Source organism: Oreochromis aureus, linkage group 12 (assembly GCF_013358895.1).
Source record: "Oreochromis aureus strain Israel breed Guangdong linkage group 12, ZZ_aureus, whole genome shotgun sequence".
Lineage (NCBI taxonomy): Eukaryota > Metazoa > Chordata > Actinopteri > Cichliformes > Cichlidae > Oreochromis > Oreochromis aureus.
The window spans coordinates 19,193,509-19,207,926 of record NC_052953.1 but is presented as its reverse complement, the minus strand read 5'-3'; the positions used below and the strand labels follow the sequence as shown (position 1 = coordinate 19,207,926).

The window sequence follows — 14,418 nt, the reverse complement described above, 5'->3', positions numbered from 1 at the left end:
TAACAATAGTTTAGTCTTTTAAGATCTGATTAAACGCAGGTTACAATTCATTTCCACTTCATGACTACAGAATGTTCTGTATGCGTGAAATCACTGCTCTTCACTTTGAGTCTCAGGTGTATTAAACTTCAGCAGATCAACAAACTAATGTGTTTCCTCCTGTTCTCGTCACTCTCACTCACTCCAGTGTTCTTATTTCTCTTTATAATTAAGTAATTAAGTGGTCTGTCCCTAATACTTACTCCCTTATAGATTAATCAGTGATATCAAGGTTGTCACCTTCCACAACAGTCCCAGTTTCTAATGTTGCCCACTCCTGAGTTATAGGGTGTTGTGTCACATGCCTCTCCTGACTTAACTCCCTGTGGTTGGCAGACAGGTATGAGGAAAAACCTGATTTTTGTTTGTCTCAGTCACCATGATGTCTTCAATCTTTTATCATTTCACAGTTTCAGACAAAATCTTCAGCAACAGATCAGTTCAGACAATCAAGACACACAAAAAATCTGAACCAGTCAGACATGCAAAGCATTCTAATGTTGTATGTTTTGTTTACGCTGAATTGTGCTGAGCACTATAAGTCCCGGTTTAAGCCGTCGATGCCGTTTCTTGATCTGTCGGATGTTCAATTTCTCATCAGTCGACCACCACCAAGATATTCTCTATGACAGCAGACTGACCCTTCAGTTTCCCTTTCTTATGTATATTTTTAGGATCTGCTCACATCTCAGTGTTGCTCAATGTTGTCAGACTGGAATTTCATGTTCACTCTGCTGGGTGGAGTAGGACACATGATGTCTTATTCCCAGCTATGCAGTAAAAGAAACACAGAGGCCAATGGGACAACAGGAGATGGGAGACAAAAAGCTTCGCAAGCCATACTGGCTTTTTCACATTTTTTCTCCCGGGTGTAAACTCTGCACACACTGACGATATCTGAACTGACGAGCCGCAAGTCACATCCATGGATAATTACTGCGTGACATCTGTATGAAAGAATTCTGAGTAATGCACTGACATGACCGATGACTTATGTGTGAATAATTATATGAACTCTGGTGAATGTCTGTGAAGCAAAGATGGGACAACTGATGGTAACTGTGCATGCCTCTATAAAGCACATTATATACAACAGAAAAGATAGTAATCATTAATAAAATTCTTATTAATAATTCCTCACACAACATTTCTTGTGCATCAAAGAAACACTCTTCAGATGATGTAGTCTCTAAAACATGTACAGTTGCAGTCAGAGGTATTAATACACTCATCACGGTCAAGATTGTTGTGGTAATTTTGTTTTTTTCAAGATTTCTTTGAACAGTATTTGAAAGGGTTGTACAGCATCTTTAATGACTAAGAAAAGAATTGGGTGTAAAACTTTAAATTATTTGTAATTTTCTTTAATCCACACAGGGTCAAAGGATACATAGAGGCTCAGACATATACATAAAACCCCACTAATATATAGTTAAATGTCCCTAAACAAGCTGCACTTCGACTAGACACTTTTGGTAGCCAACAAGAAGCCTCTGGGATAATTCTGCTGCAAACTTGAATTCTCTTCTTTGCAGAATCGGTAGGGTTCTATTAAATGAGTGGATTTGCTGGCACAGAGCCTTTTAAGCACAGTCTACAAATTTTCCATAGGGTTGAGGTCGGGGCTTTGGAAAGGTCATTCCAGAAGTTTGCTGTTAGCCTGCTTTATCTATTCCAAAACCAGTTTTGATGTGCATTGGGATCATTGTCCTGTCTGAACCAGTTGTGTTCAAGTTTTAACCAAGTTTTGTACAATGTACCAGTATGTTGTACAAAGCAAAACAGCTCCGGAGCACGATGCTGCCACCACCACACTTGACAGCTGATACAATGTTCTCAGACTTGAAAGCCTCACCTTCACTCCTCCAAACATACCTCTTGTCATTGAGGCCAAACAGCTCAATATTTGTCTCATCTGACCATTAAGCTTTTCTCAAGAAGGAGTTTGGCTTGTCCATGTGGGGAACTGCAAATTTCACCAAGCTTGAAGGCGTTTGTTTGGAACAGGGGCTTCTTACTTTGTCAACAACCTCTGATTTAAGACTCACTTCACTGTGGTCAGTGATACTGGTGTTCCAGCAGTTTCCAGTTCATGGCAGGTTTGACCTTTGGTGGTTCCTGTATTGTTTCTAAACATCTCAACCAATGTCCTCTTATCTGAGGGTGACACTTTTTTCCAGACCTCAGCAAAGTGGTGACACATATGAAAAACTTGTACCTGTGTACAACTGCTTGAACTGATGATCTGCAGTTGTTTAAAAACGGCTCCAAGAGACCTTCTGAACTTATGTAAATCCACAATTCTTATTCTTAGATCTTCAGTGAGTTCCTTGGAATTCCCAATTGCTCATTGGAGTATTGGTCACTCCAATGAATGCTGTCAAACAAACACTTTTTATGCTGCAAAGAGTTGTGTTGACCAGTTGTGGTCAATCATGATCACTAATGAGAAGATAATAGGCCTTGGTCTTGTCAAGTTGAACTACATTGCAGAACCTTTAGTATGACTGATTAAAACCTTTGACCTAGATTTTTTTAAGGTCATCAAAGATCCTCTACATTTATTTCACTCTGGAAAAAGAACTTTTTAAAGAAATAAAAATTACCATGACATTCATGCCCATGATGAATGTTTAAACTTCTGACCTGTGTGCTGTATGCATTTTCAGATATTATCCACTAGATGGCAGCAGAGTTAAACATAGTGCCAGCGTTAGCGTCATAATTGTCCCCTGCTGCTGATTATGGATGGGCTGAAACAAGGTGGCTTTTTGCCTAACTGTCAAATAACCCCTATGAACAAACCTGGTAATTCTCTACAACCAGATTCCCATTAAAAATGATGCAAGGTCAGACTGTTAATGACAAAAAAAGAAATAAAACACAGAAAAAAGGACTACGTTCCATCATACTCACTTGATCTTTTATTCCAAAAAATTAAGTTTTGATTTTTTTCAGATTAATTTCTTTAATTAATTTGATTGTTAAATTTTTACAACTAGCTCTTTGTTGTTGTTGTTGTTGTTTTTTTTTAAACTTTCATGTTCTGTTTGAATTTGAGCCATTTTTGTTCAGGTTTAACCTTAATGAGATATTAGTTTCATTATGTGATAATATCATAAGATCATATGTATTTTATTTTGCTGAGCTCTAATGTGTAATTAATTTTAATTTAATTAACGTATCTTATAAAACTAGAAAGGACGCAGCCAATAAACTACAGTTACTTTTTACTTTTAATTCTCATTTCTTTTCAGTATTTTCTAAATGAAATGTATAAAACCTTTGAAATATTTTTCCTGGATTAAATTCACATAATTAATAATACTTATAATACCTATCTCCCCAGGGTCAATTGATCACACTAGTCTGCTCACACCTCCACCCACACCCCCTTTCCAACAGAACTGGAAACAGATCACCCAGAGTGTAAGACAGGATATGACTAAAGAGTAAATGTGTACATTTCATCACCGCTGTGTTCACAACATAACCAAATATGAACAAAAGTACTTTGTTTCCATAGAAATGCTGCCACAATTACACTTCTTACAGAACACTCATGAAGTTCTTAGTTATACATCAGTCATTCTTACAGAACAGTGAACAAAATCCTAACACACCCCTTATTTCTTTTTATTTTGTTTCCAGCAGACCTCCCTGTTATTTAAAAAAAAATGATGATCTGAAGTTCATTCAGTAAAAGGACTAAAAGTGTCGAACTCCAGGCCTCGAGGGCCGGTGTCCTGCAGGTTTTAGACGTGTCCTTGATCCAACACTGCTGATTTAAATGGCTAAATGACCTCCTTAAAATGTCTTGAAGTTCCCCAGAGGCCTGGTAATGAACTAATCATTTGATTCAGGTGTATTGACCCAGGGTGAGATCTAAAACCTGCAGGACACCAGCCCTCGAGGCCTGGAGTTCGACACCCCTGGACTAGATGTTACAATCCCTGATAATGCATTGCTTCAAATGGAGAAAGTCTTGAGGGACGGCTGTTATTAGGAAAGGCAGCTCAGAAAGTTTATCAGCGGGACACATCGTTGTGTGCCTTAACTTCACAGGGTGTTTCGGTGTTTTATCCCAAGCTAATCTGCATTTTTTAACCTCCCTTGGTGAGGTTTAGGGATTAGAGATCTGATCTAGATTATCATATTACAATTTGGGACACATCGTCAGTAGTGGACCTTGGATTCATCGGGTGTTTCGGCCATTATCACTAAACACCCTCATCCAAGGAGGCCCTGCCGGGGTTGATCAGGCCCCGGAGTGTGTCACTGGTTTATGTTAAATTGTTATTTCTCTTCTACTTTCTTCTGTTTAGTTTTCTACAATTTATTTTCTTCTATCAATTCACTGCAACTGAGAAGTAATACTTACCTCTTTAATATTTATGGAGCCTCACTTCTTCAAAGGGATAGAAAAGGTGACAGAAGAGACATTCATCAGGTCCCAATTGTCAGGGTCCGCGGTGGGTGGCTGGAATTTCCATCAGGCTCCTGAGTCTACCTGGGATCCGCCCCTGGGCAGGGCCACCTCCTCCAGTTCCTGTACACCTGGAGCCGATTGCAGGCAATCAAGCTAGAGTAATTTAAGCCTCACGCTGACGTTCATTCACCGTCAGTTCGTCATCAGTTCATTTTCTGGATTCACCTTGGCTCAAACCTTTGTCTCACGCTGTGCTCTCGGACTCAGGATACCAAGCCACCATTCTGGAAATCACTCTGTGTGCCTCACCTTCCATCACACTCCATCTGGAACCTCTGGATCTCAGCTCACCCTGGATACCAGTCGCCCACCTCTCATCGCTCTGTTTCTCCTCCTGCAACGTGACCGCTTACTGCAAAGCTCCAGTCTGCATCTCAGGCCCCGTGCCACCTCTCTCTAGTTCTGCGTTCCCCTAGCCATGCCACGTCAAGCTCTATGTTTTATTGCTTTTGTCCTTGTCACATTTCCAAAGTCTAAGCCTAACTAATAAAATATTGTTAAACCGCCTGCTGTCGCTTTTCTAGGTTTCTGCACCTGAGTCCAGTTTCTGTACAGACCACTCGGTCCCGTGACACCAATCAGCCCAAATAGCAAAGAGAAATTAAAAATGCATGCCATGAAAGAGTTCGGGTCTTAGGAGGTTAAACAGTGTCAAATCGCAACAACAGTTACATCAAGGCGCTGTATATTATAAGGTAAAGTCTCTAAAATAATACAAAGAAAACTGAGAAAATCCCCAACAATCATATAACTCCCCTATGAACAAGCACTTTAGCGACAGTGGGAAGGAAAAACTCCCTTTTAACAGGAAGAAACCTCCAGCAGAACCAGGCTCAGGGAGGGGCGGCCATCTGTCATGACTGGTTGGGATGAGGGGAGGAAGACAGGATAAAGACACACCGTGGAAGAGAGCAAGAGATTAATAATAGCTAATGATTAAATCTAGAGAGGTGTGTAATCATGATGCACACTCGGTGCATCATGACTGACGACAATGACTCTTAATTCACTGACAAGAAAGCATCAGAAAATGAATGATAGGAAGACAAAAGCCTTTTTTCTCTGTGTGCACAGGTGGAAGTTGTTATAGCTCAGTTTAATGTGTCCCAGGATGTAGACAGTTTCTCCAATATTTGTATTTCCACATCTCGGAGCCCGGAGAACTATTCCTGAAGACTATTTCAAGAAATGACGAGAAAGCTTAACTAAGAGAGTTCTTTTTATTGAAGAATAAAAATGGTCAAACCAACAAACTCTATTTTTGCCTTATGTACTGTATTTCTGTGTACGTGTGGGCATGTCTCAGCCAGTCACTGACCCATTTTCCAAATTTCGGAGCAAACTATAAAAGACATGGGGCACGGCTCAAAACTTATATATGAAAAAAAAATGCTCGACTCTGTGACCTTTTGCACAGTTACCCTTCTCAGTGACGCAGCTTCATTATGCAAATTGTGTCCAGCAGTAAACTTTATCTGAAAGGTGCTAAATGACACAATTTGTTTAAGTATTCATAGTGAGGAAGAGACACACACCTCCGCTATTTGAGAAAAAAAACAACACAAAAAACCCCAACTCTTTGCAGGATGTGCAGAACATCATCTGACACGTTGTCCCCTCAACTGATATTTATATAGTTTCGCTTCATGAATCAATAAACGTGGGCTTCAGTACTTCACTACGCCACCGTGGCTCATTCCAGTACTGAACCTCTGTGAAAATAAAAAGATCTGAAACCTTTCGGACATTTCTCAGATTCTGTTTCATTAAGGACTTAAATATTATTATACAGTATGTACAAGACGTAAGTACTGAATTCATTTACAAGAAAGCATCAGCGAATGGAGGATAGGAAGCCATCAGCCAATTAAAAACAAGTATCTTTCTGCGTGTACAGGTGGACGCTGTTGGGGGTCAGTTTAATGCGTCCCAGCTGGATGCAGACAGTTTCTCACATATTTGACTTTGCAGATCGCCTTTGTTTTTTTTTTTCTGGTCTATTCTTGTTTGGTCACGTACTACCTGATGTTAGGTAGCTTCATTAAAAAGGTGATGCAGCGGATGCAGGTAAAACACTTCTCCACAATGCATGCAACAAAGCGAAGCCTTTGTGTAAAAAAATTTTTTTGGCACGTGGTAAATAAAACCAGTGCGGTACAATGTGGTTTTTTATCATTGCTGAACTTTCTCACGCTAGCTTCACAGCAGTGGGTGAGTGTCCCAGAATAAGAGCTTGCTTATTATTATATTATTAGATATTATTCCAAGATAATCAAATAAATGCTAAGCTTCCTGCACATAGAGAGCGCAGAATAAAAACCAACGCAGATCATTATCTAGTCTTTGTGATTTATGAGAAAAGCTTCTTAGTGCAGTGTAAAATAGTTATCCATGAAAGAGAGATTCTTCAGTTCTCCATGAAGGGCCCTGTGTGGACTGAGGTAAAGATGTGAGGAGCGCTTCATCACAGGTATGAGTTCCTGCTTATGTGCTCAGAGAACAGTTTTAACTGTGCAGTCGTGTAGTGTGACAACATAAGGGTTTATAAAACTTCAAGGATAAACAGCTAAAAATATTTCTGCATACATGACAACTAATTGCTTGTTAACACCTAAAAAAAAAAAAAAAAAGCAGAAGCCTCAGGCTTCCGGGTAAAGGGTAAACCACATAATCACACTTTTTTGCATTTGCATTTCCCTTTAAAGAGTACGGGCAGCCCAAAAGGCGTCATTTCTTTTTGTGAAGGCATCAAAGAAGCACGTAGCTCACGATGCATTGCAGCTTCAATGGCACTCTGCTGATCAATGTCCTCCCTCCTCTGCTGATGACAGAGTTTGTCCTGGGAGTCCTTGGTAATGGTTTGGCTCTGTGGATCTTCTGCTTCCACCTGAGGCCCTGGAAAAGCAGCACAGTGTTGCTCTTTAACCTGGCAATGGCTGATTTTCTGCTCAATATTGTTTTACCTCTCCGTGCCAGCTACTACATCGCTGGGATCAAATGGAAGTTTGGAAAGGCCCTCTGTAACATCTGCCTCTTCATGCTGGCCCTGAATCGCAGCGGAAGCACCTTCTTCCTGATGGCCATCGCTGTGGACAGGTACATGCGTGTGGTGCATCCCCACCATCCCATCAACTCTCTGAGCGTCTCTAAAGCCATAATCGGAGCACTCGGGCTGTGGTTGGTCACCACTTCGATGACTGCTCATGTCTTCACTTTGTCACACGCCAACACAACGTACTGCGAGAGTTTCATGATTGACACCAAGTCCAAGAGTAATCTTTCTTGGCATAAGTTTGCATTTCTCTTTTCCTTTTACATGCCTTTGCTGGTCATCCTCTACTGTACATTCTGCATCGTTCGCCACCTGAAAGGGAGGCAGCTGGCCCAGCATGCCAAGATCAAGAAGGCCTTGTACTTCATCATAGTCGTGGTAGTGCTCTTCATCATTTGCTTCCTCCCAAGCAACATCACACAGCTGGTGATCTGGGTCAAGACCTATAAATTAGCCGGTTCCTCTAGCATGTGTTCTGAAATGGAAAACCTTACCATTGTATTTTACGTCACCATTAGCCTGACCTACCTCAACAGCGTGTTGGATCCTGTGGTCTACTACTTCTCCAGCCCCGTCTTTAAGAACATCTGCAGGAAGGCTCTTCATCTGCCTGAAACAGAAAATGCTGAGAGTACAGAGAAGAAAACCCGGGAAACTGGCTCCCAGTCGATCAGCCAGCTGTGATCACTAAACTGAGGAGGTATAACAAGCAGCTTCATAGCTAAAGGTTCAATTTAAAGTAAGTTTGATTCTATCATTAAGCTGTAAGTGCTACAGCTATTTCATATTTACTATTGTACATAAGCTACACACTGGCACAGAAATCCTCAGAACTGAGTAATTAAACTTTTCATCAGTGAAAAGCTTTTTTTTTTTTTTTTTTTTACCAGCACATCACTTGCTTAGTAGCGATCATACCAATGCTGACTGCACTTTTCTAAATGTATTTGTCTTCCAAAACATGTACATGTTAAGATGTGTGAATTAAACAAAGATTCTGACGCTGAAGTGTAATAAAGAGACATTTATAACCTCATATGAATAAAATTTCTTCCTGTTGTCATGTGAAAACTATAATGATGAGAAACATATTGCATATATACATAATGTAAAAAAGCTTTTATACATGAGTTAAAAAATCTGTATATATATTAAGGTAACTTTGAATAAAAACAACAAAACTGTATGAATATGTATTCTTTGTCTTTAGCCAATGCTGTATAAACGTATCATAATAAATATAAGTTCATTGTCAACACTGAGATGTTGCCTGTTTCATTGGAATGTTTCACGGGTGGGCGATGAAGGGATCATAATGAAACTGCTGGCATTGCAGCAGCACAATATGATACGACAGATCAGACTAAAATGTGCAGTGAAAGCACACTCCTTCTGGTTAAGATGGCTCAGAAATATCTCCCTGTAAAACAACAGGCACCGGAGTTTATATATCCATTCATTTTTCTTCCACATTTCCAATTCAGGGTCGTAGCTGCTTTAGGTGGCTGGGGTAGAGGGAGGGTACACACTGGACTGCTTGCCAGTCTGTCACAGGGCAAACAAATAGAGACACTCACATTCACACCCCTTTGCAATTTAGAGTTGACCTAAACCCACTAACTGTACATGTTTGAACTGTTGCACAAAGATGGTGTATGCTGAGAGAAAATGCAAACACCACACAAGCGGTGGGTTTGAACCTAGGACCTCTTTGTTGTCAGGCAACGGTGCTAAACACCACATCAGTGTGCAGCTGCAACAGCAATATCAGTATGATATAATGATCACTTGTTTATGAATAATCTTTCAGGACATGCAGACATAGCAGATGATATATAAAATGCAGACCTATCACATAAATACTTGATACAAAGGAGAAGACAGATGTGCGCTCCATCTACACCTTATCTGCTCTCCCAGATAAAGAGACACACTAAGGTTCTGTATCATCTCTTGATTTAGGAAACAATGGGTTTAATGAAAGCCTGGTTGTTCCTTAAGAGGTTTTAAGCAATGAGCACAACCCTTAGAGAAAAATCTTTCACATGTATGTTATTGAATCTGTATGTCTGCTTGTTGCATTAGTTTGTTTTCCTGTATTCAGCACTCTATTGGGTCCTTTTTCTTACATCAAACTATTTTAACCAACTCACAACTGCAGTTTCATAACTGCAGTTGTGAGTTGGGGAAGTTCAATATCTGATGGCCTAGTTCAGCAAAGATGATCAGACACTTTGGTTTCTGTGAATATAGTTTATAAATATAACTTTATGACACTTGCTCTGTCCATTCTGAGAAACAAGCCATTTCTTCGTTTCGATGCAATCATTTAATTCACACTCAGCTGAAGTTTGGTTCTTGTGCAGCTTAAACAAGTCCTTGAATCACTGAAAACACATAAATGATACAAATTGCATTTAAAAACATGCATTGGTTTATATATCTTTATATAGTGTTTACTGAAAGGCAACAGTTTGAATGTATAAACACATATTTAACCTCATATTTCTCAGACTTTTTTGCATACATGAACACAATCTGTAGAATACTGTGCAAAAGTCTTTATCCACCCCTCAATTTAAAAAAAATATTTTGCCAGAAAAACGCATCCACAGATTTATTGAAGCACAGTCTGGTCTTCTTAGACAAGGGAATCACCTTTTTGGTGCAAATATACAATTTTATGTCTGTCAAACTGTGTTAGTATATTGACCTTTCTTTGATTAAACTGAAAAAACAGGAACAAATTCTTAGTTTTTGCTTCTAGTAGCAAAGTCCCAAAATATACCATTTAAAAATGGTTCTCTGGCAAGTTGTCTATAATGCTTGGACAACACTCATTCATACCTTGGCTTGAAAATGGGCAGGTACAAGGACCGGACTAAATCTGGACACCAATTTCACAGAATGGCCATTTCAGATGAAAATAAAACCATCATTTTAACACAAAGCCACACAGAGAATACAAAGTCTTCCGTTTCCCATGAGGCAAGTGAGTTTGAAAAGGAAGTCCTCTTACATTTATTTAAAGTGCTCCTCTCTGGGAACGGATGAAGTTTAAAAGTCCATTTAAAGGCACACCATATGTGGCTGAACCACTAACAAGTAAACTCGCTGACCATTCTTGATGGGCAAACATGTGATACATAATCTCTGCACACCTGAATGAGCGACAGCTGCATCGGAGAAGAAAAAACTGGAGGACCAAAATTAATAAATATTTTGAAAAATGCAGAATGGGTAAAGTTCAGCTCAGATCGGTCTCAGTGTGTGTGCACACTTCCTCTCAAATATCACACAGTTGCTTTTAACACTGAGTGACGGGAAGTGGTCCATCAGAAACGAGACCAGTGTTTAAAAAAAGTTGATGAACCAAAGAAGTATGACTAAGATAAGGAAGCTGTTTATATAAACGTGAAAGTAACAAGTATTTAAAAAGAAAACAGAAATAACTTTAGGAAAATGTGAGCACAGCAAGTAGGTCGCACGTTCGAAGCCACCATCTGGTCGGGACCTTTCTGTGCGGCGTTCACATTTTCTCTCTGGGTTGCTCCGGCTTCCTCCCACACTCCAAAGACATGCAGTTAGTGGGGTTAGATTCTAAACTGCCCATCGGTGCAAATGGTTGTCTTAGCCCTGCGTCAGATTGGTGAGCTGTTCAGGGTGTAACCTGCTTCTCGCCCTGTGGTAGACGGATGAGCAAGTTTGGTGTGGAAGAACTTGACTGTCCTGACCTAAACCTGATAGAACAACTTTGGGATGAATTAGAGCAAAGACAGGACTTCTGGTTTTAAAACAATCCTATAAACACCCCTAAATCTTTTACAAAGCCTTTCAGAAGAGTTGAAGTTGTTATAGCTGCAAAGGTTCGGCCAACATCGTATAAAATTCCATGAAGTAAGATTGGTTTGTCCCTTAATGTGTGCGACGGCAGATGAGCTAATACTTTTGGCAACACAGTGTACATCATTTATTAGGATTACTGCTCCTCTTTCTTTTAGAACCGATGTACTTTAATTTCATAATATTGTACAAAGTGTGGCTGTGCAATGAAAATCAACAGTTAAACTCAATACACATCCTAAGAAACAAACTTGGAGTTGCAATGGAAAATAAAAGTTGACATGTGATCTGCTGCTTCTAAATAGCTCATCTCCACAGTTTTCATAAATGAATAGTTTATTCAAATATTACAGTTGAAAGATAAATGTGAAGTGCAAATACTGCGTCTCAGCCTAAAGCAGACCAAGGAGGATTATATAAACATGGCTGAAGCAACAGTGCTGGTTCATCTCAATACTCCATGTTGCATGTTAAGAAAGTCCTGAAAAACAAATGAAATCATTAATGCACACAGGCGAAGTGCTTTTAGCTAATAAAAAGAAACTTCTACTTCACATTAAACATGATGTGTGGCCTTTACTTTCCACTAAACTGGGACAAAGATATCGGCCTCACTTACCTTCAGGTAGCTGGATGACAACGAGCCATTCGTCAGGGTTTTCCCACGCTGACGCTCTCTGTGTTTCATGTACTCATGAGCGAGTGATTCAGCATCATCATGACTGCAGATTGAAGAGCACAGAAAACTAAAGTCATGCAACTTTAACAGGTTTAAGACATCCGTTTCTAAGACAGTTCTGTTCTAAGTGCGAGCATTTAAACGAAACTGGAAGGAAAAGCAAAAATCTGAATTTCGAGCACTGCGTGAGCTACAAGCTGAGACTGTAGGATAACATTAAGAGTAAGTAAGAGTAACAGTAAGAGCTAGCTGTTCTAAATAACAGCCAGTCTGTGACACCCTCTTCCAGTTAAAAGGTTTGAAATATGAAGACAAAAATAAAAAATATATATAAACAAACTGAGCCTAAATGCACAGTGTGTGAAAACCCAAGTCGACTCTTACTGCTTTCATTTCAATTAAGAGGCTAAGTAGCAGCCAGGTGCTGCTAATCAAATGCATTTGATTAAATGATCATCAGCAGAATAATGGGCCTCATTTACAAATATTTGGGTGGAAATGTTTTTATCATGTGCAATAAATTAGTTTGCATGCAAAATGACAGATTCAGAAACGTGCAAACTGGCCTATTTTATTCTCACCACTGTGGGTATGTTAGTAAAACAGAATAGTTCAAAACCAGCAGCCTTGTGGGAGCCCCATATAATTTGCAAATAACTGCGCACTTCCCCACCATGGCTTCTCTATATAAGTGAACACACTTAGCTCCAAGTGAAGAGAGAGTGTTGACGATGTTATAAGACAGAATCCTGCACCTCTGAGGCAAGAAACTAGGAGAAAGTCTGACCATATAAAATTTAATAACAGTGTCTGATGAAATATAAAAAAAACTGATAAATCACAGTGCATATGCACTATGAAATGAGTAAATGAGGCCCAATGATCCCAAGCACTGCAACAAATCTACAGCTGAATGGTAGAAAAAGAAAACAACCAAGATTTTGCACTGATCCGGTCACAGAGCCGACCTCATCCCGATTTAAATGCTGTGGTCAGATCTTAAGACAGCTGTACATAAATGAACATCCGCAAACCTCAATAAAGTGAATGAAACTGAACTCAATGTTCAGAAAAAGGTGCCAAGGAAAAAGGTGATAAGCTACAAGCAAACAGAATCATGGGGTGTAGTTAGTTTTCACATGCAGCGTCTGTATTTTCTTTTTTCTCAATAAATGATGAACTAGCGTAATTATGTTGTATTGTTGTTCATCTAACATTGTATCTAAATAATTTTAGAACCTGGGAACGACCAGATAATTTAAAAATTGTGAACTGATGCGTAAAATCTTAGACTTGAAAGAAGGTGGTGTGCTTGTTTTTCACACGACTGTGTGGTACTGTATCCCACGAAGAGTCTAAAAACTTTGTAACTCAGGTTAATTCATTATGTTTGGGTAAAAGATCAAATCTCCAGTTTATGATAAACTCTTAACCACCTGAATTGGACAATACCTCCTAACTGTGTACAAAGAGCCATATGTAAAGCTAATGTTACAGCCGGAACAGCCTCCAGGTCAGCTGCATGATAGATGCGTCGTGCCCACTGTATACACAAGGTTTGATTAAAAAGTGTCTGCCTCCACAAAAACCTAAAACTCACCTGACACAAATTTGTCTCTCTCAAGAGTATCTCCATGTACCAGTGGACCACTTCCAGTGTGGCCTCTCAATCCCTTCCTGGAAGTCCCTTTCTGATCACTTATGCTTTAGATCTCCTACCATCGTCTTGACACTTTTAATTTACCTTAACTTTAATTTTATTTTCAAGAAGAGGTTGAAGTTGCAGAGAGTCAAATCTTTTTAGTAGGACAGGCTACGTCCTAACTTTAAGACTCCTACTCTTTACTGTGTGCCCAGGCTTAATGGCACATAGTATAAAACCCTGGGAAGCATTCACTACAGATCCTGTAAAAAACTCAATTCAACTGCATTGCTCTTCTACTGAAGACTTCTCTTTAGTCTAAGGGTCCGAGCCAGAGACCCAACTTTACTAATCGGTTATGATGAATCAGTTTTACACAAAAGCTGATGTTTTTTTCTGTGCAAGTCTGAGGCCCATGGTGAAATTGCAGATTGGGGATCTGGCCATTACAGATCAATGCAGAGGAGGCGTCTCAGTGCGTGGTTACAGACTGGATTTTTATGTGTATAAAAATGAAAGCTTTAGATCACAGCTCATACATATCATAGGCACATGTAGATGATTGTTAGTTCGGGTTGGAAGGACAGGTACCTGGTCTTTATATCCTTGTATGGATGATTACATCAGGTTTTAGACATTTTAGATTTTAGATCACAGCGCTACCCATCAGTTTA

At 39.6% G+C, this 14,418-nt stretch overlaps 2 protein-coding genes across 2 annotated transcripts in view; one reads left to right on the top strand and one right to left on the bottom strand.

Moving 5' to 3' along the window:
* Nucleotides 1–6,971: 6,971 nt before the first annotated feature.
* LOC116332430 (hydroxycarboxylic acid receptor 2-like) lies at nt 6,972–8,831 on the top strand. Its single transcript, XM_031755386.2, has 2 exons — nt 6,972–6,998; nt 7,234–8,831. Exon 2 carries the CDS (start codon nt 7,299–7,301, stop codon nt 8,262–8,264), a length of 966 nt encoding a protein of 321 aa, XP_031611246.1. The 5' UTR covers nt 6,972–6,998; nt 7,234–7,298; the 3' UTR covers nt 8,265–8,831.
* Nucleotides 8,832–10,183: 1,352 nt separating this feature from the next.
* The window catches only part of kntc1 (kinetochore associated 1), a 28,984-nt gene continuing 24,749 nt past the window's right edge, over nt 10,184–14,418 (bottom strand). Inside the window, exons 61-62 of the mRNA XM_031755315.2 lie at nt 12,043–12,145; nt 10,184–11,904 (exon numbers count right to left, since the gene is read on the bottom strand). Coding sequence (XP_031611175.1) covers nt 11,869–11,904; nt 12,043–12,145 — 139 coding nt within the window. The 3' untranslated portion in view covers nt 10,184–11,868. The remainder of the gene's footprint in view (nt 11,905–12,042; nt 12,146–14,418) is intronic.

Bases quoted from the DNA above. Each gene is read 5' to 3' on its own strand.
- LOC116332430 (XM_031755386.2), top strand. From the start codon at position 7,299: ATGCATTGCAGCTTCAATGGCACTCTGCTGATCAATGTCCTCCCTCCT.